This window comes from Bos mutus, chromosome 19, assembly GCF_027580195.1.
Source record: "Bos mutus isolate GX-2022 chromosome 19, NWIPB_WYAK_1.1, whole genome shotgun sequence".
Classification (NCBI taxonomy): Eukaryota; Metazoa; Chordata; class Mammalia; order Artiodactyla; family Bovidae; genus Bos; species Bos mutus.
Window position 1 is genome coordinate 51,244,822 of NC_091635.1, and position 27,631 is coordinate 51,272,452.

Genomic DNA, 27,631 nt, shown 5'->3' on the forward strand with positions numbered 1-27,631 from the left:
CAAAAACAGACATCATCTCTTCCTGTAATGACTTTGTAACTACTCGGCACAGATCATAATACATGCAGCTTTTAACTGTGCACCTACTGCTCCAGTCAGCATGTCATACATTAATGCTCCCAAACTCCACCAATCCACAGCACGATTGTGGCCACTTCTCATCAAGATCTCAGGGGCCCTACAAAGAGAAAAATAATACACCTAAACAGTCCACTAGTTGCATATCATCTGAATTAAAATTTCTACAAGATACAGAATCAAATAGTGCAACAGAAAATTTAGCACACTTATTACTTAAACCAGGTAAAAGTTAGCTATTACCCCCAAACCAGTAATATTTCTTTCAACATGCAGCTCACATGTATTCTATTGTTCCACAAAAGGTGTGTGTGACTGTTCCGTCATGAATAGATTCTTTGCATAGTCCAAAATCTGTTAGTTTGACGTGACCTAGAAGGAAAGATTAAAGATGGTTATTCTGAGAATTCTAAGTACGTGCAGTGTTTAAATGTTTTCATACAAGATAATAATCTATCCTTTCATTTTAATTTTTCTGCCTTAAATTTATTTTTTGAGATCAAGAACTAGCAATGTTCCATCCAAAAATAAGGATGCTAATTTGTGAAGGGTAAGGCAAAACTACTTTTGCCAGTGATATAATCTATCTTGTGGGAAAATAAATATGAGAAAAAGACAAAACAGCTTGTCTAAGGCTCCAGCTTTACTTTATACCAAAAATCCTTTATCATCCTGAGCAAGTAAGTCCTGGGAAAACTTGATGAAGTCTGGATTAAGTATACAGACCCTAAAAAAAAATATTCTGCATGTTTTAAACAAAGGTGAGGTGTGACACTGTACTTCAAATATATTGCTTTTATCACCATGAACTGTGACCTAACAGTTCTTAAAACAGTCTTAGTCACTATAACAAGTTAGCTTATTCTGTCAATGCAGTTTGGAAAAAGAAATGAAATTGCTACATAGCATGGAACCATCATTTCTGATCCAGAAAGTAAAAAACTCATCACCTTATACAAAGAACACTTCAGTTCAAGTTTAGTCCTACCGACCTGTCATTAGCTATCCAGTGGTTCAGCAACCCCAGGGACCCTACTATTCCAAGTTTATTTCAAGAAAAGGCAATGGACTATTAACTCACATGTAAATGTGTACTTCACTCTGACACAGAAGAAGAAATAGGACATTTCCACAGAATTACCTGATACACTTAGGTTATGGATCAAAGAAGCTAATTAATCACATGCCTATTCTATCCCTTGTCTTAGAATTTAGAATCTAAATCTGAGGCAATGAGGACAGAACTGGGAGAAAGGAAGATACATAGATATCCACGACAAATGTGGTTAAATACAGCATTTCTTTAAAAAAAAAAAAAAGGAGAGGGGGAGAAGAAAAGAGAAAAACCCCACAATTTGAAACATTTATTCTGGCATCGGTTCTCCATAAGCCATTTTCTGTACGAGCATTAACTACCTCTTGTGTCCTCGGATAGACAGCTAAGGATCAGCAGCTGCCACTAACCCCCAGATACCCGGATTGGCTGGCTGCTCCTCTGGGATGTGAGTGAACTGCCAAGTCTCCCCAGCCCAGGTTACTCTCACATAAGCTGAACTGTCTGTACCAACATGCAGTTACAATCAAGGTTCACTCGGCTGTACCCACAGCTGTATAGAATATTAGTCTGATTCCTACATTTGTTACAAACAGCAAGAATAAACTGATGCCTACTAAACATTTTATTTCCAAAGTATAATCAAATGGTTTGGTTCAGTTCTAATCTCCTTCTCTTTTACATAGCATTAATAAAATTTATCATAAAAACATTGTTTCTAATATTTCTGTATTTTCATCATTAAAGAAAACTCGATTTATAAAGTTAAGATTCACTTTCCAACTTAAGAAACAAACCAAAATTAGTACTTGGACTGGCTTTTGGCTCACCACACTTTATGTAAGGATTTCAAAAGAAGGACAAAGCTATAAAGAGTAAAGGTTAAACTAGAAAAGGGAGTTGAGTGGCCAGTTATCCTCAACTCTTTTCAATCTCATTAACCGTAAGTACAAGCATCATGATGCTATAAATTCTGAGGGAGGAACGTATAGTAACAGACACATGAATATGGGGCTTTGAAAATGACCATGAACCTGTGTGGGAAGATTTTAAGATGATTATTTACTATAGAACTGTTTACAGTATATCTCCACCTTGGTGATTAAGCATGATATTCTCCGGCTTCAGGTCTCTGTAGATGATCCCCTTTTGATGTAAATGCCCCAAAGCCATGGAGATTTCTGCCAAGTAAAAGCTGGAAACAAAAGTGATTTAATAAAATTAAAAAGAATAATCCACTCAAAGCAGTTTATGTTTGGAGCAAAATTCCTTGAAAGAAATAGACATGCACCAAAGACCAAATTAGTGGGGGTGGGTATGGGGAGAAGAGATGGCATAGGCTGCTGCCAAAATGCATGGAGACATTTATGTTTCACTTGTTTAGTGAAACTATAAAATGTTTTATTTCATCAATAAAACATCTTGCTAAAACTGCAAAGAAGTCCAGATTATGCCAAACTGTCATTGGTCATGTTTTGTTCTGTCTATGTGGGAACTGGGCCAATAGTCATTCAGATCAAAGCAAATTTCTCCCACCCACCCCCAATTTTTAAATTCCATAGGAAATAGGAACTTCATTATTCTCCGAGATCAAGCCTTAGTTTAAAAAATACCTTATAACCTGACCCTTAAAAGCCCACTCATCCCTTACTTAATACAGCTGCATATTTATATACAGCTCATGCCCACAGTATCTGCCCTCCCTCTTGCCAGCCAGCCCACAACTATAAATTGTGTGACACTCAAATTTATCTACCTCAAAAGAATAAAGGGCTGAGTCAACCCTGTCTGGATTCGAAAAGCACAAGGCACTGCAATACTGGCTGCATAACAATGTTGCAATCCTGCAGATTACTCCAGGATGGAGAGGGTGTGTCCTAGAGAACTGAGGCAGTTTCACAGCCAGCAGGACCACAAACACAGCCTCCAACACGGCTCAGAGAGCCTCCTCCAAAAAAGGGCACTTCATCCCTAAGGCTCTTAAATGCAGCTTCTGTGTTAGAAAAGGCCTGAAATTAAACAATGGAATGCAGTTTGGTAATTAAGGTAGAAAAAAACATTTAAGTGTTTTCTATTCAATTAATGTGTAGGATAAACTGATTTATTGTTACCCAGTACTGTCATCTCACAAAAGGGTATGTATATTTTTAATTTGAAGCAGATGCCATCTTAAGAAATAGAAGGGTAGATCCCATCCTGGCCACTGAATCAATCCACAGATGATGTGTGCAGACTTATCACCTCCCTAAGACTGCACCTTGGGAACTGGAAAGTCTACAAAAAAAAGGAGATGGTTTCTGATACTTTCCATGGGTCCACACATAAAAGTTTCACTGGAAAACCACACTCACCCAGAGCCAAGGCAGGCAGCTTACCAATTCAAGGAAATAAAGCCCCAGTGAGAATGGTTCTGTTAGGAACTGGTGTGAAGAACGTTCCACCCAAGGCCTGGGGGCAAAGGAATGATGTGATCTCTAACAGCTGCCAAGACCCAAAGCTGCTTCTCCCCATTGAGTCCTGAGTGACTGACTGGCTCCAGAACAATTTACTGGCTGCCCAAAGTGGGAACAGGACTTTGCTTTTAATTATAGGAATTATTACCTGAATTCATGCAACCACAAAAATTTCACTTACCAGGCTGTGTCTTCCATAAATATTCCTTCTCTTTCTAACTGCATAAATAATTCTCCTCCTGTAAAGAAAAGAAAAAGACATTAGAAATACAGCAATCTTTATTTCCAACAATCCACTTCTAATGAGTGGGTCTGTGCTTTCCTCTTAACCATAATTAAAAGACATCAACCCTTTAAAAATAAAAAACAGATCCTAAAAATTATAGGTTTAAAACTAAGTCCTCAGGATTCCATTTTTAGCAGTGTTCTTCTTATGTGAAATACACAAGTTTGGGAATTCTAGGTTTTACATCTATAAACTTCAAAATATTTACAACAGATTTCAGACTTGAGGTTAAAAAAAAATCTTGATTATAGCTTCTCTAACATTTCACCGGTAAGTAGAAAAATGTTAATACGTAATTAAATCATCCTTGCAAATTAGTGAATGCCCACATTCCACATTTTTAGAACTTTAAAACAGAATGAATTTGTCAATGTCTTAGGTAAATAGTATGGCATGATTTGAATATCAAAATAAACAATGTTACGATGTTAACAAAGTGTTATAGTCTACTAGATAATCTTAGAATCCATGGATTCTAATGAATCCATGGTCCACAATTATTTAAATAAAAGAATAGATAAATTTCTTTTTTATAATGGGGGAGAACAGAAAGCTCTTTGTTACAACAGAATGCCAAATAAATGAAGGAGGCATGATGGAATAAGAAAAATCACTTGGCAATCATCATAGTTAACTGTTTCAGGCAAGAATCAATGGATGCTAAAACTATGTGAAAGCTTGATGAGAGATGAGATATTTGTATCTCCTTAAGATACTAATTAAAAAAGGAAAAACTTCATCAAAAAAACACAAAAAAACTTCACCACCTTATATGTATGATCAAAGTTAAAATCAACAGTAATGGAACAAAGATACAAATCTTATGTACTTCTTGCTCTGATACACAGAGAAGGACAGGACGCCACTTCGATGGTCCTCCCAAAAATGCATAACCTGAGTCTAATCCTGAGGAAACACCAGATAAACCCAAACTGATGCATTCTACAAACTAGACTTCAAAACTGTCAAGGTCGTGAAAGACAAAGAAAGACTTAGGAACTGTTACAGATTATGGGAAACTAAGGAAAGAGATTACTGCCATCAGTGTTAATTTCCTATTTTGATAATTTTAGTAGAGTTATGTAAGATACTGTGGTTAATTTCAGAAAATTATACACTGAAATATTTAGGGATAAAGGGAAATCAAGTCTGCAACACTCTCTTAAACAGTTCAGAAAAAAATTATGTATAAACTCATATGTGTGTTTATATGTTTATAAACATTTATGTATATATATATCTATATACACACCTGCATATATACATATACAGAGAGGGAGAAAAAAGAATGATGAAACAAAACAACTGTAGTAAAATGATAGCACTTGGGGAATCTAGGTGAATAGTAGGTGGGAATTCTTTGTCTTACGTAAGCTGCACCTTTTTTGTGTAAATCTGAAACTATGTTAAAACAAAGTTACAAGAAAAAAGGGTAACAGTCCCCAAAAAGTTATTAAATTGTGCAGCTTTCTATTCCATGTTACAGGCTACTGTGAAATCTGTTTTTCAGAAAACTCAAGTGTGTTTGCTGAAAGTAGATACCTGCGATCTAAAAATGCTATGGGGTGCCATGAATTCCTAGGAAGGGGTAAGTCCTGGAATGAGTGGGAGATTTCCAATGTAAAACTGAAAAATCTATCTGTAGAATTACATTAAACAAAAAACACTTCTGTTTAAAGATGCAATACCAAAAATACTCATTACCTTAAACAATATTCTAAGTTTTCCTTTTCAGTTAGTGGTTTATTGAATTTTATTATCTTACCTAAGTGCAGTCAATTTGATGGCTATCCATTAGGTATTTGTTATTTTGTTAACTGATTACAAGAGAATTAAGATAAAACATTACAGATGAAGAAAAAAGACAACCTTTAAAGTTTCCTTCATATTTGTCTACAAAAAGAAACATTTGGTCCCATATGAATTCCTTATCTTAATGTACTTGCCGATTTTAAGAACTATTTGGTCACACTGGGAAAAAGCATTGTTCTATTGAAAAATAATGTTTTGAACAAGTTTCTGGAGCTAATGCAAAAAATTACACCAAACTGTGTACTGACCGCTGAGATACTCAAGGATGAGGTAGAGTTTTCCACCGGTCTGAAAGGCATAAATTAAATCCACAATGAAAGGATGCTTTACTTCCTCCAGAATATTCCGTTCTGCTTTTGTATGAGCTGTATCTTTAGCATTTCTTACTATCATTGCCTAAAGGAAAAGAGATGATCTATAAGAACAAAATAGTAGACATTTTTATCCTATAGGATGGGGAAAATCTATTTTGTGCTTTTCTTGCCAACATTAAACTGTTAATCTTAGGTCTCACTAGAGACTGAGACAGGGGAAACGGAAGACATTCGCCTCTTATATACATCTGCACTGTTTGGATTTTTCTGCAGTAAACATGTAAATGAAAACCTAAATAATTTGTTTTAATGTAAACAGATCAAGTTTATTCAGATATTCACTAACTTTTTTGAATGTATACTCTTTTCTAGGCTCTTAACAAGAAAGCAGAATTCATAGGAGTCTCCAGCCCATAGGAGCCCAAAGTCCCAGGGAAGAGAGAGGAGTCAATGGAGCTAAGCACCAGGTGCTGTGGGTGAACAGCAGAACTAGATACGACAGCCGGAAGTCTTCCTGCAGGTGGTATACCTGAGCTGTGTCATAAAAAGTTACTAAGATAAAATGTGGACAGTGGAGAAAAAAAAAAAGGCATTCCCAATGCAAAAGAGACCTGACAGGACTGGGCATGTTGAGAGGATCTATTAAGTAGCTCAGTATGGTTAGAAGCATTTAGGAGATATATTAGGCTGGAGATACAGGTGGAGGCCAGGAAATGGAAAGTCTGAGCATCGAGGCAAAGGCATTTGAATTATATTTTTAGAGGCTGAGAAGAAATCTTGAGCTAAGGTAAATGAATAACCCTTGTCTTTAAGAAAGACAGTTCAAGTAGCAGTGTGAAGTTTTAGGGAAGAAACAACATCTGTTAGGAGGCTAGTAAAGTAAGCAAGAAGTAAAATCTGTAACTAAGAAAACGAAGCTGGGGGGAAAAAGGGTAAAACCGCATCATTAGCACTTTCTTGCCTGGAGAATCCCAGCGACGGGGGAGCCTGGTGGGCTGCCGTCTAAGGGGTCGTATACAGTCGGACAGGAATGAAGCGACTTAGCAGCAGCAGCAGAAGCACTTCCTGACTAATGAGATTTGAGAAGAATGATACCATGGTTTCTGTGTAACTAATAGTGTCACTGAGGAAATGGAAACAAAGAAGAAAGTTTTGGGGAAATGATACATTGTTCTGGACATGAAAAAGCATGTACACAAGGCTACTGGTTGGGATACTGTCAATATTTGTAAAAGTGAAACATTAGAAACAACCTAAATGCCTAAGCACAGGACAGTGAATGAAAACCCTATAAAGCTATAAAAAGAATGAGGGGACCTCCCTGGTGGTCCAGTGGCTAAGACTCTGCACTCCCAATGCAGGGGGCGTGGGTGCAATCGTGGGTCAGGGAACTAGATCCCACATGCCACAACTAAAAGCCCTGCATGCTGCACCTAAGAGAGCAGCCAAATAAAGAAAGAAAAATAATAAATATTTTTTTAAAAAACAAGGAATATCTCTATGAAAGCAAGGTGCAAAAGAACGTATATGGCACAGCAGTATACACAGTATGCTACCTTTTGAGTAAAAGAGGAAATAAAAATATAATAATATGTACATCCTTATAAACGCAATAATGAGCACAACTAAGATAAGTCAAAAGTTAACGAAAGGGAATTCCCTGACAGTCTAGTTCTCACTGCTAAGGTCCTGGGTTCAATCCCTGGTCAAGGAACTAAGATCCTACATGCTGTGTGGTGCGGCCAACAAAATAAAATAAAATAAAATCCCAAAAAGAAACCTATCAAAAAAAAAAAAAGAGCTAACAACTGTGGGAAGGCAAGAAAAGGAATAGGAATTTTAAGTAAAAGCTTAATAGTTTTATCATTTATTTCTCTTCTTACCTGAATCAATATCATACGTGATTATAAAATGGAGATCTTGAATTCTGAACCATGATGTTTTATACATTTCAAAAAATATTAAATCAACAAGGACAGGGGAGGCAAATAAAACTGAATACAAGAGAAATACATAAATTTAATTGACTTTTATTAGGTTGGCCAAAAAGTTCATTTGGGTTTTTCCATACAGTAGTACAAAAACCCAAGTGAACTTTTTGGCCAATCCAATTCTTTGATAATTTTACCACAAAAAGAGAAAGAAGATACTTAAATAACTTTACACTGCACATTCTTAAGTAACATATATGTAAGCATAACAAAAATTGCAAGGAAATCTTAGGCCACACTTAGTAGGCTTGCAGCTACTACTAGTACTATTGGTATTATAATTCTCAAACTATTAGCATATATTGTACCACTAACTAAATGAGTAAATGTTGTTATCAGGCTTCTCTCAATGTGGAAAAAGATGCAAATGTAGACTGAAGAAAAAAGAACCCTAAAGAACTGGACTGAAATTAGGAATATCAATGTGAAGCCATGATTTAAAACAAAAACAAAACTTCCTAGCTCTGTTCTGAAAAAGCCAGAAGAATGACACTTCAGTAGCAAAGACCATAGCTTAGAAATCAGATCCTGGTTTCTCTACCAAACAAACCAGGGCTCCATGGAAAAATAGATGGTGCCAGGCCAGGGTGAGGGAACACGCAAGGTAAACCTGGAGCACACTACCGTACAGAAAGGAAGTACTCCAAAACTAACAGGGATATGTTAAAGAACACAGAAGCCTTCTTAAAAGAGCTCTCTTCAGAAAAATTTGGGAAATTTTTCATACCAAAATTTGAATAATGAAAGAAATGGATAACACTATGAAAAAAGTAGTCCACACTGTTTTAAAAAACTAAACTTTGGGACTTCACTAATGGTCCATGGTTGAGGCCTTGCCTGCCAATGCAGGGGACACAGATTTGGACATGGATTTCCAGGAAGATACCATATGCCAGCGCACAGCTAAACCTGTCACCACAACTACTGAAGCTTGTGTGCTCTAGAGCCCAGCGCACAAGCCGCAGCTGATGAAGTCCTTGTGCCTAGAGCCCGTGCTCCACGAGAGAAGCCACCACAAAAAGAAGCCCGTGCAGTGCAACTGGAGAGGAGCCCCTGCTCGCCGCAACTAGAGAAAGCCCAGTGCAGCCAAAAAATACATAAAAATGGTTTTAAAAATTTTTTAAATATATGAAAATATTTTCTTTACAGAAAAATGACAACTAATATAGAAAAAAATGATACAACAGAAAAGTCTCCACTTTATAATCACCAGAGTATTACTTGATTTGGCTAAGAAATGATGGGATAGTAAAACCACTGGGTGTAGAAGATTATTAGGATGGAATATTAGCAGAATCTCTAATTTTCATTCCATAGATACTTTTTAATTACAGAGGGAAAACGGCAGAGGTAGAATGGGAAGTTTTGTGGACACCACCTTAACCAAATGATCAAACTCATCAAATAATGAGACAGACTAACACTATGAGCTTCCTAAGGACACAATACTCATGTAAATATTCCTGCAGAAAGCATTTAACTTAAATTTAAAATTTAAGCATTTTCATTAGGAAATAATGAAACATATCCAAATCAGGGTCACTCTGCAAAATGACTGGCCCAGAGTCTTCAAAAAATGTTAGTGTCATGAAAGACAAAAAAGTAAAGGAAACTAAAGCAAAAGAAACTAAAGACACAGGACTCTAGAGTAAAGGAAACTGAAGACACCAGACTACTCAATGTAAGGTGTGATCCTTCTTTAAATCCTCGATATTAAAAACAAAAAATAGCTGTAAAGGATACTATTGACATAACTAGGGAAGTTTGACTATAGACAATGTATCAGGAAAACAGAATTGTATACCATTATTAAACTTCCCAAATGTGATAATTACATTGTGGTTATGTATACTAGAGATTTTAAAGGCAAAGTGCCATATCTGCAAATAACTTTCAATTTGTATAGCAAAAAAATAAAAACTTTCAAAAAAATAAAAAATAAAAAAATAAAAACTTTGAATATACATATGTGTACATGCAGAGAGAGGAGAGATAAAGGGAACGGCAGACAAAGAAAATACGGCAAAATTAACAACTGGTGATCACTGTACTATTCTTGCAACTCTGCAAAGTTTGAAAAACTTCAAAGGTGTTATTTTTTACCTGTTCAGGAGGTTTGAATTGTTTAAATAAGTAATTTTGAGAAAGTCTGAGAAGCAAGACATCAAGAAGATAAGATGAAGAATTAGGGAAGAAAAAATCACAAAAGAACCACAGAAGTCAGGGGAGTGTAGTTTCAAAATGCTGTGGTCAATAGCTTCAGTGCAACAGAGAGGTAAATTAAGGATGAGTTAAGGAAAGACTTGATAAGGGACAGAAATGGTATGGACCTAACAGAAGCAGAAGATGTTAAGAAGAGGTGGCAAGAATACACAGAAGAACTGTACAAAAAAGATCTTCACAACCAAGATAATCACGATGGTGTGATCACTCACCTAGAGCCAGACATCCTGGAATGTGAAGTCAAGTGGGCCTTAGAAAGCATCACTACGAACAACGATAGTGGAGGTGATGGAATTCCAGTTGAGCTATTTCAAATCCTGAAAGATGATGCTGTGAAAGTGCTGCACTCAATATGCCAGCAAATCTGGAAAACTCAGCAGTGGCTACAGGACTGGAAAAGGTCAGTTTTCATTCCAATCCCAAAGAAAGGCAATGCCAAAGAATGCTCAAACTACCACACAATTGCACTCATCTCACACGCTAGTAAAGTAATGCTCAAAATTTTCCAAGCCAGCCTTCAGCAATATGTGAACCGTGAACTTCCAGATGTTCAAGCTGGTTTTAGAAAAGGCAGAGGAACCAGAGATCAAATTGCCAACGTCCACTGGATCATCGAAAAAGCAAGAGAGTTCCAGAAAAACATCTATTTCTGCTTTATTGACTATGCCAACGCCTTTGACTGTGTGGATCACAATAAACTGTGGAAAATTCTGAAAGAGATGGGAATCCCAGACCACCTGACCTGTCTCTTGAGAAACCTGTATGCAGGTCAGGATGCAACAGTTAGAAATGGACATGGAACAACAGACTGGTTCCAAATAGGAAAAGGAGTACATCAAGGCTGTATATTGTCACCCTGTTTATTTAACTTCTATGCAGAGTACATCATGAGAAATGCTGGGCTGGAAGAAGCATAAGCTGGAATCAAAACTGCCAGGAGAAATATCAATAACCTCAGATATGCAGATGACAGCACCCTTATGGCAGAAAGTGAAGAGGAACTAAAAAGCCTCTTGATGAAAGTGAAAGAGGAGAGTGAAAAAGTTGACTTAAAGCTCAACATTCAGAAAACTAAGATCACGGCATCTGGTCCCATCACTTCATGATGAAATAGATGGGGAAACAGTGTCAGACTTTATTTTTGGGGGCTCCAAAATCACTGCAGATGGTGATTGCAGCCATGAAATTAAAAGACGCTTACTCCTTGGAAGGAAAGTTATGACCAACCTAGACAGCAGATTGAAAAGCAGAGACATTACTTTGCCAACAAAGGTCCGTCTAGTCAAGGCTATGGTTTTTCCAGTGGTCAAGTATGGACGTGACAGTTGGACTGTGAAGAAATCTGAGTGCCAAAGAATTGATGCTTTTGAACTGTGGTGTTGGAGAAGACTCCTGAGAGTCCCTTGGACTGCAAGGAGATCCAACCAGTCCATTCTGAAGGAGATCAGTCCTGGGTGTTCATTGGAAGGACTGATGCTAAAGCTGAAACTCCAATACTTTGGCCTCCTCACGTGAAGAGTTGACTTATTGGAAAAGACTCTGATGCTGGAAGGGATTGGGGGCAGGAGGAGGAGGAGATGACAGAGGATGAGATGGCTGGATGGCATCACCGACTCGATGGACGTTGAGTATGAGTGAACTCCAGGAGTTGGTGATGGACAGGGAGGCCTGGTGTGCTGCAATTCATGGGGGTGCAGAGAGTCGGACACGACTGAGTGACTGAACTGAACTGAAGGAAAAGACTACTGGATCCAGCAATTAGATCCCTGGTGACAAAGGGAAAGAGTTTCATCAAAATAGTAGAGTTGTGAGTTCAAAAGATAGTGAGTAAAAAAAATAATAGAAAATGACTTCTTAAGAAATTAGTCTATGAATGGCAGAGACTGGAAGCTATGATAAACTTCGAGTAAAGAAAGGATTTATTTTCTAAATATGGCAAAGACATGAATATATTTAAACAGAGAATGAAATCAGGATGCAGAAAGAGAAGTGACAAAAAGACGCTAAACAGGCAGAAAGAGAGGGGATCCAAACATAAAGAGAGAGTTTGGCCTTGGAAAGGAGGAAGAACACATCTCCCACTAAGCCTGGAGAGAGAGAGATGAAGACAGGTGAAAATGCAGACAACACAGCATTAGGGTAAGAAAGGTGAAGGGAATCGTGTCCGACAGCCTCAATTAGGAAGAGAGGCAGTTTGCTAAAAAAGAATAGCTGGAATGACAGTAAAGTCTCTACTAGTTGCAGAGAATGGCAGGGGCTGGCTAGGAACCTTTGGTGGGTACTGAGGGTCTACGTGAGTTGGGGACTATGAATTTTTCCCAGTAGCAATTTAAAGTTTGTGTGATTTCTACCAGTGATGTTCAATAACTGAGATACAGGAATAAAGGAGTATTAACAGATAAACTGATTAGAGCGTTCTGGAGGACAAGGTCAACCAGGGATAGCAGGTGACTGACGTGGCAGAGCATGTTGATTAGGCTAGAGTAGGTATACAGAAAAATTAAAAGGGGACTAAGAACTTGAAGGGAAAAACAGAAAGGTCAAAGCACTAAAAGGGCCAAAGACCAGGCACTATAGGAATAAAAAGCGAGAATGTTGTTCTATTATAGTCCAGTGTTTCAGAAGAGGACGATACAACTATGGGGCCTGGCGATGTGAAATGGAGGTGAACGCTGATGGATTTGAGATCAATGAGGAATTAGAAGGCTAGGCAATCGATTACTTACTTAATACAAGGATACAGAATACACCCAGGAAAATAAGACTTGAGAGTGGGGGGGAAATGACTGATAAACACTAAGAGATTAGTATAAGCTTAATCCTCAAAGTGGGAAGGTTTTGACTAGAGTAGAAACTATGGATAAGCTTATCAGTTCTTCCCTTGAATTACACAGTAAGCGGAGTGAGAGCACAGATTACACTCGTCTCAAGTGCTAAATCCTAGTCTCAGCTGGTTCAGTAAAAGAAGGAATGAAAGAAACATGACCAATCTGTGAGCTACAAGCCTTTGGCCAAAGGCTGTAAAATTTACAATGTAAGCTGAACTAATGACATGGGCAATGATATTTTGCTTCTAGAGTATACATTTTGATGCAACTGGTAGGACAGAGAGATAGTTGTTGGAAACAGTCTATTCCTCAACATTCTAAGCTTCTCATAGTGAGTAAACAAGCCCAGGAGAACTAATAAATCCAGATGGATTATTCAGACGTAAGCAACTCACTTAAGACAAGGGAACATCTGGTTTATGATTTTACCTTTAAGGTTAGAAAGAGGTAAATTTTTACCACATACTCAGGCCAAGAGGGTTAGTACTCTCTGCTTCCAGGGATAACAAAATCAAAAGAAGAAACTCAAAGGGAGAACACAGTTATCTTTACCTAGGGATTTAGGAATTAAAACCTTGGACCTAACCCTAGCTTTTCGGGAACAGCAAGGAAAGAATGAGACAGTGAGTGATTCTCTAGCCAGGCTTAGGGCAAGAAAAGCCACACAGTGAGAACGCATGGTAACTAAGCAAAAGAAGAGGCAAAGCAAGTTAGGTCTTCAATGCCTGGGCACAAAAAGGAAGCCTGACAAATGGCAGCAGTTACGTCTATGGACTTCCCAATATATTAATCCACACCCGCTTACCATCAGTAGGGGGAAAAAAAAACCCTCTTCTTTCCATTAAAGATATCTGTGCCAGACACTTAAGATATAATTATGACTAATTTTGCTCAGCCCTGATTATCAGGTGTTCATAAACAACATATCAAAAGGAATGGATTATTCTAAGAAACCTGACCAGTACTTCTTTCAACACTGCAAGAACAAGTATTATTTATACTGTCTCCAATTTTAGACTTAAAATACTGTATAGATAAAAAAATCCATAATCTCAAATGATTCCAATGGGAAAGCCAGAGAGCAGATTAATTCTGGCTTACTGATACAGAAACTGAAGTTGAAAATACCTAAACTGCTTCTTTAAGACAATCACCAATAAAGTTGTGGTCACAGTATTTGTTCCTCAGTTTTTAAATTAAGAAGTCATTTGTACTGCTTAAGTAAAAATCAGGGACAATAGGATGATATATAAACATTGTATTTTTTTTAAAAAGTCATTTTCATTGTCTTAATATAGTTTCCTACTAAGATTTTAAGACAGTGAGATATTTTCAGAAATCAATCCCAAACCAAAAGAACAAGAAACCAAACATACACAATCCAAGGTTAATAAAACAAAGAAACACATGTAACTCTGCATCTCAAAAGGTGAAAACAGAGGGGGATAAAGCAGTTGTATGAGCAAACCTAAATGCCTGCAAAGAGGCGTAACTCAAAAAACGTGCAATCCATCTATAAAGCCCTGAACAGTTAGTGTTAGTCACTCAGTTCTGTCTGACTCTTTGTGACCCTACCAGTCTCCTCTATCCATGGAATTTTCTAGGCAAGAATACTGGGAGTGGGTAGCCATTCCCTTCTTCAGAGGATTTTCGGGACCCAGGGATTGAACCTGGGTCTCCTGCACTACAGGCAGATTCTTTACCATCTGACCCACCAGATAAAGCCCTAGCAGTGTTCAAAAATTAAAAGTAAAAATAAAAAGAAAGAAAAGGAAAACAACATGAAATCATTAAGGACTATAGAAGGCAGAAGGTGGAGGGCTGAAAACAGGAGGATTATCTCAAAGTCTCTGTAAGAACAGATAGATCAGCAAGATTCCCAAATCTATAGTAACCAGCCAGGAACTACCACTTGGAGAGATGTAGTCTCCAGAAAAAAAAAAAAAAAAAGAGTGAAGGATCAGATAGAGTAGAGTGCTGAAGTAAAAACTTGACCTCGCTACTCAGCCATAATAAAGACCAAAACAATGCTATCTGCAGCAACACGGATGGACCTAGATACTACCACATTTAAGCAAAGTCCGAAAGAGAAAGACAAAATACCATATATCAGTTACGTAAACAAAATACAACAAATAAAGCTATCTACAAAACAGAAATAGACGCACAAAGCAAATACACTCGTGGCTGGGGATAGGGAGGGAAGGTAGAGGCAAGGTTTGGGAGTTTGGGATTAGCAGATGCAAACTAGTACACAGAGGCTGGATAAACAGCAAAGACCTACCACATAGCACAGGGAACTATAATAAATGTCATGTGATAAACCATAATGGATGAAAAAGAATATGCATGTGTAAGTGAATCGCTTTGCTGTGCAGCAGAAATGAACATAACATTGTAAAGCAACTATACATCAATAGTTAAAAACAAAACAAACATGATTTCAGTAAAAATCTGATGTTGAAAGGTGAGATCTCCATCTCCTGTCTGTCATCCAGCCCCAGAATGCTTTTTCTAGGCAGAATAATAGAGGATCTTTCCCAGCACGAATTGATCCATATCAGAAAAAAGACCTTTAGACACTGACGTTTAGAAGTTCTTAGTCAACTGCCAGCTAATCTCATGACTGCACACTGGAGAAGGCTACACGTACTCAGCTTCTGATCAGCTTCTCAGAGTTCCACTCTTCAAGGACACCAGACATGTAAAGAAGGCCCCTAACATGGCAACAAAACACTAAATCAAAGTCAAAGAAAATAGGAACTTAGACAAGAGACACGCCCATCAGACAAAAGAATATTTCAAAGAATTTATAATTAAAATGTCTCAGAGGAATAAAGGAAAATATTGTACTCACAAAATAGGTATAAAAAGAAAAAAAAAACAACAAAAAGAGCTTTGGGGAATTACAAATATGATAGTTTTTAAAATATAAGTAAGGGAATTCTTTGGCAGTCCAGGGATTAAGACTCTGCACTTGCACTGCCAGGGGCCTGGACTGGATCCCTGGTCGGGCAACTATTAATGAAATCCCACAAGCCATAACGCAAAGCCAAATAAATACACTAAATTTTAAAAATGATTAGAAAATAAATTTCTAGAAAAACCTCAGAAAGTAAACAAAAAGATAAAGAAATGGACAAGTGGAAAGGAAAGAAAAACAGATGATCAGTCTAGGAGGTCCAACACCCAAGTAAACGCAATTCTAAGAGAAGAAAACAACCAGAGGAAAATTATCGAAGAGATCATAAAAGAAAATTCCCTGGAGCTAAAAGACGAAAACTTTTAAGACTGAAACAGTAAAAATAAATAATAAGAATCAAAGCAAGACACATCACTGCAAAAATTTGGAATATCAAATTCCCCTTCTTTCAGTTTCTCAGGAAATCACCAGTAAATGGTCACCAGAGCACGGGAACAGGACACAAACTAAGAAAAAGGAAAATCTGGGATCCAAGAAACAAAGGATCCAACACTGACGGAGTCAGGAGGATCTGAAGGATTGTAGTGAAGGGGAAGTCCAGTAACGACAGCAATGCCGAGAGAAAGATCAGCACAGGTGAGAGCAGGGGACAGAAGGCCCGAGCAAAATAAACAGGACTAGTCACTTATCTCATAAGTGTGCTCATACACTGGCCTGAAAGGTGTTTTAGAGTTGATGGGAGGTTTGAGAAGGCAACAGTAGATCGAAAGAAAATGATGCCAGATGAGGATGGGAAAAAGGAAGAAAGGAATAAAACAGGAAGTCAATCTCTAATTCTAAAACTACTGAATTAAGTCACAGCAGAACATGCTTATTACTTAGAAATACAGAGACCAGAACAAAGGGCTAAAGAGTTAACCTCAGAGGAGAAATGAAACAATCTCCTCTGCACCCTCACCAAGTAACCAAGCAGAATAAAACAGGAGTAAGAATGATAAAATGTACCCCACATTCCAAGAGGACTTATAATTGTGGTAGAAATACAATTTTTAACTGAGAATTTTAGACCAAAATATCAATTTTATAGCAATTAAGAACATAGTTGAGGGGGAGGAGAGAAATCACCTTTTTAAGCACCTTCATGGCAAATATTTTCCCGGTATTTGCTCCTGTTACTTTTCGTACTTGAAAAACCTGGATGAAAAATAAAAGTGTGTGTTATTAAAAGCTAAACTATGTTAAGTCACAGTCCCTTAATTCCTAGGTATACGAAGCAAATGATACAGCAGTCTATATTCTTACAGAAACTAGCACCATCAAGGACTGTGTACAAAAATGATGAGCTAAAAGAGCCAGACTACATTCAAGATTTACTAGTGTGCTTAATCACTCAGTCGTGTCCGATTCTTTGCGACCCCACGGACTGTAACCCACCTGGCTTCTCTGTCCTTGGGGATTCTCCAGGCAAGAATACTGGAATGGGCTGCCATGCTCTCCTCCAGGGGATCTTCCCAACCCAGGGCTCCCACATTGCAGGCAAATTCTTTACCATCTGAGCCACCAGAGAAGCCCAAGAAAACCGGAGTGGGTAGCGTGTCCCTTTAGGGGATCTTCACTTCCCAGGGATCGAACTGGGTTCTCCTGCATTGCAGGAGGATTCTTGACCAGCTGAGCTACCTAGGAAGTCCTTAGTAGTGAAAACTGTCATACAACACAGAACCTTCCTGTTTATTCTGCTGACATCTGGTGGCAAAAGTGGTCATTACCATCTAATAACAAGCACTCTGTGTTATAAAACAAGCACTCCATGTTACTTTATAAAATCCAAGTTTGCATAGAAAAGACTATAATCATGTTTCCTAGACACACAGAAATTATAAAATAGCTCATAAATTTTCAGAGATGCTTCACATATAACTATTTAATATTTGACAGGAATTACTTAAGCCTTAAAATGATTAGCCATAATATCCTCTCATGCAACAGCTAAAATATGAGATTCACAGTGCATGTGCTATACATTCACAATGATTAAAACAGACGAGAATGTGTCCTAAAGCCTAAGAATAAACTACAAATGCCATGTTTTGCAAAAATTAACACTACACAATAGCATAAATAGTTCTCAAGCTTAATCTTAAGTACTAACGTGTTACCCAAACTCTGTCTTTTGAAAAAGAATGGCAAACAGAATGTCCAAATTTTCTTGAATAGAACACTCAAAGGTGAGGTCTTAAATTAGAAAGTTTCTGGCAAAACTATGAAACCAAAAGATGTTCTTCATTTTTCTTCTCCTCTTTTAAATTCTTCAACTGCCCTAACTCTATTGCTCTGAATACTGCAAGTCAAAGAAAATCAATTTAGATTAAGGTCTCAGTAACTGATACCAATCTAATGTGCCATGCCTCTTGAAAGTAAGGAGTAGTTTGTTTTTTAAAAGAATACCTATAGTCGGTACCATTTAACAAAAGGAAGGAATGAATCCTCTAATAACAGATACTCCCTAGCCCAGCTGCCTATTTATTTATTCCACAAATATTGACTGAGTACCCACAAAGTGCCAGGCTGTTATGTGAATGGTAGTAAGAGGAGGAGAGCTTCTATACATTGCTCAAATAATACCAGGTTAAATGATCCTGTCCTTTGCTGAGAGCTTACAAAGACTGAAGAAGACAGCTGGAAACGGTGTAAACATTAATCTACCCGAGACAGACAAAGACAGCTCTCATTTCAAAATACTTCCTACCTTTCCATAGCCCCCTTTACCAAGTACTCGAAGGAGCTCAAAACATTCTGGTCTGATTTTTTCTGGCCCTCTGTTCACACTAGTTTCTGAGATTTCAAATTTCTCACAATGTTCCATGCCACTGGGGAGAAAAACAAAACCAAAAGTAAATTTGTGAGAAGTTAAATTACCTTCAGCATATTGTTAGAATGAGAATTATACTCCAATTAAGTAAAAGGAAAAAAGTACATGATAGCAAATTTAGTATCTGTGCTCTAAGTTAATGATTCGATGACATGGTAGGTCAAGATTAGGGTGGCTTGAGAACTGTCTGCTGATCTGCTTGTTTACAGAATGTGCTACTGATTATTGATTTTCATAAGCATCAAGTACTCCCAAACTAAGATGAATTAGAACAAGTTTATTAAGCTGACAAAGGAAAAAAGTCTTCTAGTTATTCAAATTTAGTTTATTCAAAATGTCTGAGGTTAGATATTATCCAACTGTACTTGGCAACATCAGCAGAAAATCTAAGCACTTTCTAAAAGTACCCAATTAGTTCAAGTTTTCAGCTAAAAATTCTTGTTATTAAATTATAACCATGCATCTTTCCATATATACTTAATTTAAAGGTTCCCAAAAGGGTAGCAATTTATCTGTCATTTAAATGCTTTCTATGAGTGATCTTAATTTCCCCACAATCCAAGGCTTTTTACTTGAAGGTGGGATACACCTTATTCAACTAATGAAGCTTTCCCAGAATGACACAAGAATGCACAAATCTCTGTTTAGATGACGCATTACAAGCAAAACAAGAGGGATTTGATTTGGGGAGCATTTCTAAAATTTTTATTGTTCAGTAGGAAAAGGTAGTTCTCCATATTAAACTAATAAAAACCTTTTACACACTTAGACTCATAATCAGAATACTCTGAATTTTAATAATCTTCTCAAAATCCATACATGATCTCAAAACCCCAGATATGTTTTCATATTGGTGCCAAGCTCAATAAACCAAGTCTCTGTATGACTATATATTTAAGAATAGGTTATTAAAATCACATGATGGCTGTAAACTGGAGCTGATATAACCTAAATTAAAAAAAGACAGCACAGTGAAACCTTTTCAAATATACTTACAGTTCATATGGTCCAACTCCCCCATGGTCCATGCTTTCATTTAACTGACCCTGAAAAATATGTTAAAGTTTTAAAAATAAATAATCCCATAAACAAGAAATTTAAAAATGTAATGCTTCACCCCATTACTGAAGGAGAATGAATGAAAGAAATCAGCTTACAAATTCTCTATGCTTTATTAATAGGTAAATGTGATGAACAAAGTAAAGCACACAAACAATAGTGGGGGGATTTCACTTTTAATTTTATGTGACAACTAAGCTGTAGATGCTGCTCATCAATGATCTGCAAACAAAACCGGGTGATTTCTCCTTCAAAAATTACATGTATTCAAAGTATGTATTCTGTATTTTATTAAACTAAAGGTACCGCATTCTGAGTTAATGACTTATAAAAAGTTATTTTGACATGCTTTTGATAAGACTAACATAATGCTAGAAGCCTTATGTAACTGCAACCTAACCAAGCCTAAGGTAACCACAACCATTCCAAGACATTGTCATGAATGATACGGCTGATCAAAGCAAAACAGTTAAGCAACAGTCTCAAATTGTGTGGAGTCATACTGGCCAAACATTTATTCTGACCATAGTATAAATGAGTGCAAAACTTAATTTAACCCTCTGTACAATAGCAAAATGAACAATTCAAAAATGAAATTAAGATAACTCCATTCACAGTGGCATCAATAGAATAAAATACTTAGAAATAAATTTAACAAAAGTGCAAGGTTTCAATATTTAATAACTCCAAAAACATTGCTGAAAGAAATTTTAAAAGACCTAAATAAATCAAAAGACACTCCATGTTCATGCATCAGACAACTTAACATTGTTAAGATGGCGATACTAAACAAATTGGTTTACAGATTCAACTCAATCTTTTAAAAACACCTAGTCCCTTTCTTGCAGAAAGTGCCAAGCTTATCCTAAAATTCACTCAGAAAATCAAGGGTGGGGGTGGGGTGAAAACAGTCTTGAAAAAGGAGAACAAAGTTGGGGGACTTACATGTCCTGATTTCAAAATGTACTATGAAGCAACAGCAATTAATTCAGTGTGGTACTGGCATAAGGACAGAAATATAAATCAATGAAATAGAAATGAGAGCGCAGAATAAACCCTTCCATTTATGGTCAACTGATTTTTGACAAAGACGCTAAGAAAATTCAATGGGAGAGAGACTTGTTTCAATAAATGACAGTTCAGGACAATCGCATATCCACATGTGAACATTTACTTTGGATCCTTACCTTCACACCATGTGTAAAAGTGGGTCACAGACCTAAATGTAAGAACTAAAACTACAAACTATAAAATTTTTAGAAGAACTAGGAGAGAGTAAATCTTCACAATCCATAAAATAAGAACATACAAAGAACTTCTATAACTCAATAATAAAAAAAATAAGTAACCCACTTAAAAAAAAATAGGTTAGGATCTGAACAGGCATTTCCACAAAGAAGGTAAGTGGCCAAAAGTCACATGAAAGTACGTTCAGTATCATTAGCCCTTAGGGAAGTGCAAGCCAAAACTCTATGGAGATATCACTTCACATCAACTAGGATAGCTACAGCAGGATAGCTACAATTAAAAAGACAAAAAAAAAAAGTTTGGCAAGGATGCAGAGAAATTGTAACCCTTATACACTGCTGGCAGCAATGTAAAATGGTATAACCACTTTGGAAAAGTTAGGCAGTTTCTTCAAAAATTAAACATAGACTTACCATATGATCCAGCAAATCTATTCCTTGGTATCTACCCAAGAGAAATGAAAATAACATGTTCCACAAAGACTCAGGCATAAATGTTCATAGCAGCATTATTTACAATAGCCCCCAAATGGAAACGACTCAGATGAACATCAACCAGTGAAATGATAAATGTCGTTGACATTAACAATGGAATACTATTTGGCTATAAAAAGGAATGAAACACTGATATATACTACAACAAAGATGATCCTTAAATCATCAACTTGAGTGAAAGAAGCCAAACACAAAAGGCCACGTAATATATAAGCCCACTTATGGACGCTCCAGAAAGGCACATTTACAGGTATGGCAAACAGACTAGTAGCTGCTGAGGGCTGGGGATGGCAGTGAGGAGTTTCTGTTGAGGGCGACAGAAATGTGCTAAAACTAAATTCTGGTGATGGCTATATGACTCTATAAATATACTAAAAGTCACGGAACTCTAAAATATAACCTGGCAGCAGAAACTCAGTTATTAGTATTATAAAATGTAGCTTTAAAATGAGTATTCTTAAATACAGTCTGATTATGAACTCTCAATTTCTATCAAAGGCACCAAAAAATTAGAAGTTTTAAAGTTTTTATTAAGAATTTTGGAATAATTCAATGAATATTTAGGTGAACTCATCTTTCTTCAAAGATACCAGTACACAGTCATGATACACAAAGGCAATGGACAGTATTTTTACACAATGAGTGGTCAAATGCGCTCTCAAAACAAGTGTTTTAGTCAGAACTTGCCCACAGTGTGAACAACTCAGGATGAAGTCTAACACCAAGGATGTGTGTCTCATGATTAGACCTAGGCAAATAGGGTAGAGTGTGGGGAGGGGGGTGCGGTATCAAGGGAAAAAATACTTGCAGTTTCAACTTGATACAGCTTCTTTTGTGTGGGAGGGGCAGGCAGGGGTGGTTATCATTAGAGGATTTTTTTTGGGGGGGGGGGTCTCTGGGGCTTCATACAATCACCTATGAAGACTTCACTTTAAAGACAAAAGGCTAACTTCTATAAAATTGGTATTATATAATTGTTTTATCTTTAATATTCACTTTACTTAATTCTAAATTAAAGACTACAGAGTAATTAACACTGAGCCACGACTTTGAAGCCACCTAGAAAGAAGCCACATGCCCTGGGGCTATGTTTCACTTCCGGAGTCAGCCAGGCCTGTCTTGCCACCTGCATCTGGGCTTAGAACTTCCTACCGTTACTTCTGGAGCACAAGCATTTTGAGGCACAATTTTTTTCTGCTACTCAATGGTATCTAGAAGTCCAACACCAGAAACACCAAGCTATTCTACAGGACATACTGACGGTTATCCTTCACAGGAAACTTTATGCAGATTTTTTTTTCTGCCTTAAGCTTTATGACCCATCTAATGTTTTTTTGTGTATGTGCCACTACGACTGACAAAGTAGAATTCTCCCCATTGTGGCTCAGGGGTGAAGAGTTCTCCTGCCAACGCAGGAGACGCATGTTCAATCCCTGGATTGGGAAGATCCCCTGGAGAAGAATACGGCAACCCACTCCTGCATTTTTATCTGGAGAATTCCATGGATGCAGGAGCCAGGCAGGCTGCAGTCCATGGAGTCACAAAAGAGCTGGACGCAGGACTTAGTGACTAAACAATAAGGTACTATAGAAGGTAACTGTTTCAAACTAGCCCATCAGAATGACTATTTACAAAGTTTTAAATTAAAATTATACATAAATTCAAGTTAATATGCCTTAAGTCCCAATTTTATAAAAATTTAAACAAACTGTTTAAAAAGTTTTAAATAAATTGTTACAGAATGGGTGAAAAATATCCTTAATCTAAATATTCATTAAGTCATTTATCTACTTGCCTGCCTGTTCACAGATATTTCCTTATAAAATAAGGTTCAGTAATCTGGGGAAAAGAAGTAAATCTGGCCTCAAATACTGGCTATTTAAAAGTACATTACAGTAAGTATCTAATAAAATGCAAGATATTGAGATATTAATAATCATGAACATCTGAATACATATTATCTATATACCACTATTTTTCAAAACACTAAAAATTTTTTAAACTTTTTGCTCAATAAAAATCTACTAACCCAATCTGAAATTCGGCAGGAAGTCTCTATTTCAAATTTTGAACTAGCAGAGTAAAAATTCATGATTTTTTTAAGTTGCATTAACAATTTTCTTTTACTCTTTTAACCTGTGTCTTCACAGAAAGCAGAGGTTTCCAACATTTTCATAATCTAATGAAAAAATTTCTAAAGGAAAACTTTCCTTTAGTTTCAACTCTGTTCCCAAATTATATTATCACCAATGAAACAGAAAAACAAAAACCCTTTCAACCACTGGTTTTAATATAGTACTTAAAACTAATTCTCATCTTTTAGTCACTGAAAAATTAACTGCGCCATGTAAATACATCTATTTACTATAAATACATATATTCACTAATATAGATTCACTCAGTGTAACATACCTAAAAAGTAGGTATCTCTAGGACTTCCCTGGTGGCCCAGTGGTTAAGAATCTGCCTGCCAATGCAGGGGACACAAGTTCAGTCCCTGGTCTGGGAAGATTCCACATGCTACAAGGCAACTAAGCCCACATGCCACAACCACTGAAGCCCTTGTGCCTAAAGCCCGTTCTCCACAACGAAAGGAGCCACCGCACCACAGCTAAAGAGTAGCCCCTGCTTTCTGCAACTAGAGAAAGCCCGCACACAGCAACAAAGACCCAGCACGGCCAAAAATTTAAAAATTAAAAAGCTGGGGGGGGGATGTATTTCTAAATAGGACGAACGACAAAGAGAAAAAAGCAAGGAAGGAAAGAAACAAACTGTTCTAAAAATGCAGTACCTCTAGTATAACTGCATTTATTATTATGTCTTTATGTATAGATGAGGGTAAACTTGAATGATTGGTTCCTTGGCAATCAGTTAACACTGACAAGCTCTATTTCCATAAACCAGCTAACTACATAATGTGCCAGGATATTTTGAGAGTACTTGATATACTCTATCTCACACAGTCTTCATTTTATGGAGAAGAAAAAAGTCTTTTTTCTGAGTCTTTAGTCTGAGAGGTTAAGCAATTTATTTGAGATCATGCAGTCAGTGAGCGTGGCTGGAAGGATCTGAATTAGCTCTGACACACCACAAACAGGTACATTACAAACAAGACTAGTGAATGCAGTGAAGAAGCTGTGCAACGAAGCTTACTGAATTGTGTCAGAAGATACTACCACTAGTTATCTCCATGGTCTTGGGCAATCATATCCCTGGTTGATGCCTCAGTTTCCTTTCTGTAAAATGAGGATGTGAGGCTACTCTGATATGCACCAATGTTTTAAAAGCTTGTGTACTAAAGGATGGGGGCTTCCCCAGTGGCTCAGGGGTAAAGAATCCGCCTGCAATACAGGAGACACAGAAGACTCGGGTTAGATCCCTGGGTTGGGAAGATCCCCTGTAGGAGGAAATTGGCGGATTTCTTGCCTGGGAATCCCGTGGACAGAGGAGCCTGGTGTGCTACAGTCCACGGTGTCACGAAGAGTTGGATACGACTGAGCACCTGATGGATGGACACACTAAAGGATACAAATTCACAAACAGGATTCTAATTATATTATTAGAAATTCACAGTAGTCAGATTTTCTAAGAATCTAAATTTCTCTCATTTTTCAGAATTTTAAAACCTATAGAGAAACCTGGATGTCACTGAATCTCCTTGGGTGGCCAACCCAATTCCACTCCAACTCTTTGCTTGTCCACCTTGCATCTCTTAGAATAACACACTCAAAAGAAACATTTTCGACTCCAAAAGCACTGCTATGTTAGATATATTTTGCTGAAGCCTCTTCCTCAAAATCCTCTTTAATTACCTTTGTAATTAAAGCTCCTCTCCCTAGGGTAGTAGTCATATTTCCTCCTCTTTCCTATTTCCACCAATTTCTCTGACCTCCTCTTCCACACCTGCTCAAAATCCTATTTGCCTGTACCCAGCAGAACGAACATTCAAGAGGGGTCCTAATTCACAGCAAGAATCTTAATACGGTATTTTACTTTCAGCTCATAATAAACCCAAGGTCTGGAAATTTTATCAGTTCAACTGGTGAAGATTTTATTGATATAAAGCACCCTTATCCTTTCCTCCCCTGCTTCGCTCCCAAGCCACTGCCATATGGAGCCAATATAACTGATGAGAGTATGTTATATGTAATGAAAGTAATCCCATACTTGTTCCATTGAGAAGCTAACTGCAATTCCATATGCAAGCATACTAAAAAATATACATCAGGGATATTTCCCTAGCGGTCCAGTGGTCAGGATTTGGCACTTTCACTGCCAGAAACCTGTTCAATCCCTGGTTGGGGAACTAAGATTCCACTAGCTGTGCTGTGCAGCCACCAAAAAAAAAAAAAAAAAGTATATATCTCAATACCCACCTTCCACACAGCCCACACTGCCTGATTTCGATTTAGACTCAACTGATAAGAAGAGCATTTCTGTTCTATAAAACCTATTTTCCTAAAGTATTTAACATATATAGCATCTTCTGTCAACAAGCAGGAAACAACTTACTTGCCAGAGGGAGGAGATAGGGTGGGAGAAAAAAAAAGGGAGGCCCCTTCTGTAGTTAGAGCAAATATCTGACTTGAGTCATAAACCCATGTACTCATCTAGACAATGGAATTTACAATCTAAATTATCATGAGGTTATCACTGATGGTCATTTGCCCCAGAATCAGTGATTTAGCATGACAACACTATTTGTGAACGTCAGGTACAACTTGTGATTTTGCAATAAATTTATCTTGAATAAAGAATAACTAAGACAGCAGAGGTAAAAACGAGCTATGCATTTAGGAAAAACAATTCTAAATTTAGCACCCTAAATTACTGCAAGGAAAGCCCTCACACCACCATTCACAAGTCTCAGTTCAAGCAATTTATTTTTGGCAAGCCAAATCACAGCTGTCAACGTTGGTTTTTTTCCACCCCAAAATTACATCAAGTATTTCGAAAAAAATATAGACATCTATAACTAAGGGAAAAGTAAGTTACAAATGCCGTGTGTCGTTATAAATTATTTTTTTAAGTCACACGGAAGGGGTTTTTTTAATTAAAAAAAAAAAAAGCAAACAAACAAACCCTGGAAGATGCAGCAGAGCCCCCTTGCTCCCGAAATAAAACTCCTGGTGGCTGTAACTGCAGCGGCAGCGCTACTCCCGACAGAAGTTTTCAGCTGTCACTTCTAACAGCTGAGCGCTTCCTAGGAGAGAAGCGACAGGCCGAGAAGAGAGGTGGTTGTGGGACGTCTGAAGATGCAACACTTGAGATCTTACAGTCGAAGGGACACCCTTTCCGCGCTTCACCTGCACTTACGGGACACCCAGCAAACGCAGTCCCCCTCCCCCCCACACGCACACGCTTGCAGCACGCGCGCCCCGCACACTCAGGTCCCGGGGCTCCGGGCAAGTCCGCCGCGCGCGCCCGTCCCCGTCCCCTCCACGGGCTGCTCCCGGCTGCGCTCATCCGGGGCGAGGGGCGCGACCGGCACCTGCAAGCCCAGCAGCGGCCTCACACCTGAGGGCCAGGTCCTCCCCGCCCGCTGCCCCGCTCCGGGCCGCGCGGCGCCTCGACTCCTCCTGGATCTCCGGGAACGACTCGCGCCCCCCGCTCCCGGGTCTCCGCGCCCTCGGACGCGCCGGGCTTTCCCGGGCCCGCGCCGCCGCCCCGGCCCTGTCACCTCGGGTGCCCCCCCCACCCCACCCCCGGGGACCCCGGGCCTCACCCCCTCCTCCAGCTCATCCTCAGAGCCCGCGTCCTCTGGCTGGTCCAGGTCTATGTCAAACACCCCTGCCATGTCCTCAGCTTCCCTGTCTCGGAAGTCCGGCGCTGGGTAGAAACCGTCCCGCCTCCGTCGTCGCCTCATGGGCCCGGACCCGCCGCAGCCACCGCCGCCGCTGCCGCCATCACCGGCCGCTGGGGCTCAGTGCGTCTGCGCCTAGGCCCCAGACTGGCTCCTCAAGTTCGGCATCGAGGCATGCGCACAGGACTCCGTGAAG

General features: G+C 38.3%; 1 protein-coding gene across 4 annotated transcripts in view; it reads right to left on the bottom strand.

Moving 5' to 3' along the window:
* Nucleotides 1-27,570, bottom strand: part of RPS6KB1 (ribosomal protein S6 kinase B1) — a 40,261-nt gene extending 12,691 nt beyond the window's left edge. For 2 of the 4 annotated variants that reach the window (XM_070390565.1, XM_070390563.1), the window contains exons 1-9: nucleotides 27,358-27,570; nucleotides 19,828-19,877; nucleotides 18,709-18,829; nucleotides 17,088-17,156; nucleotides 5,932-6,079; nucleotides 3,767-3,824; nucleotides 2,227-2,327; nucleotides 360-450; nucleotides 88-178 (exon numbers count right to left, since the gene is read on the bottom strand). In XM_070390565.1, coding sequence (XP_070246666.1) covers nucleotides 88-178; nucleotides 360-450; nucleotides 2,227-2,327; nucleotides 3,767-3,824; nucleotides 5,932-6,079; nucleotides 17,088-17,156; nucleotides 18,709-18,829; nucleotides 19,828-19,877; nucleotides 27,358-27,498 — 870 coding nt within the window. In that variant the 5' untranslated portion in view covers nucleotides 27,499-27,570. Of the gene's footprint in view, nucleotides 1-87; nucleotides 179-359; nucleotides 451-2,226; nucleotides 2,328-2,889; nucleotides 3,142-3,766; nucleotides 3,825-5,931; nucleotides 6,080-17,087; nucleotides 17,157-18,708; nucleotides 18,830-19,827; nucleotides 19,878-26,714; nucleotides 26,803-27,357 lie in introns of those variants that run through there. The other 2 variants (XM_070390564.1, XM_070390566.1) reach the window with 2 other exon arrangements.
* Nucleotides 27,571-27,631: the final 61 nt, after the last annotated feature.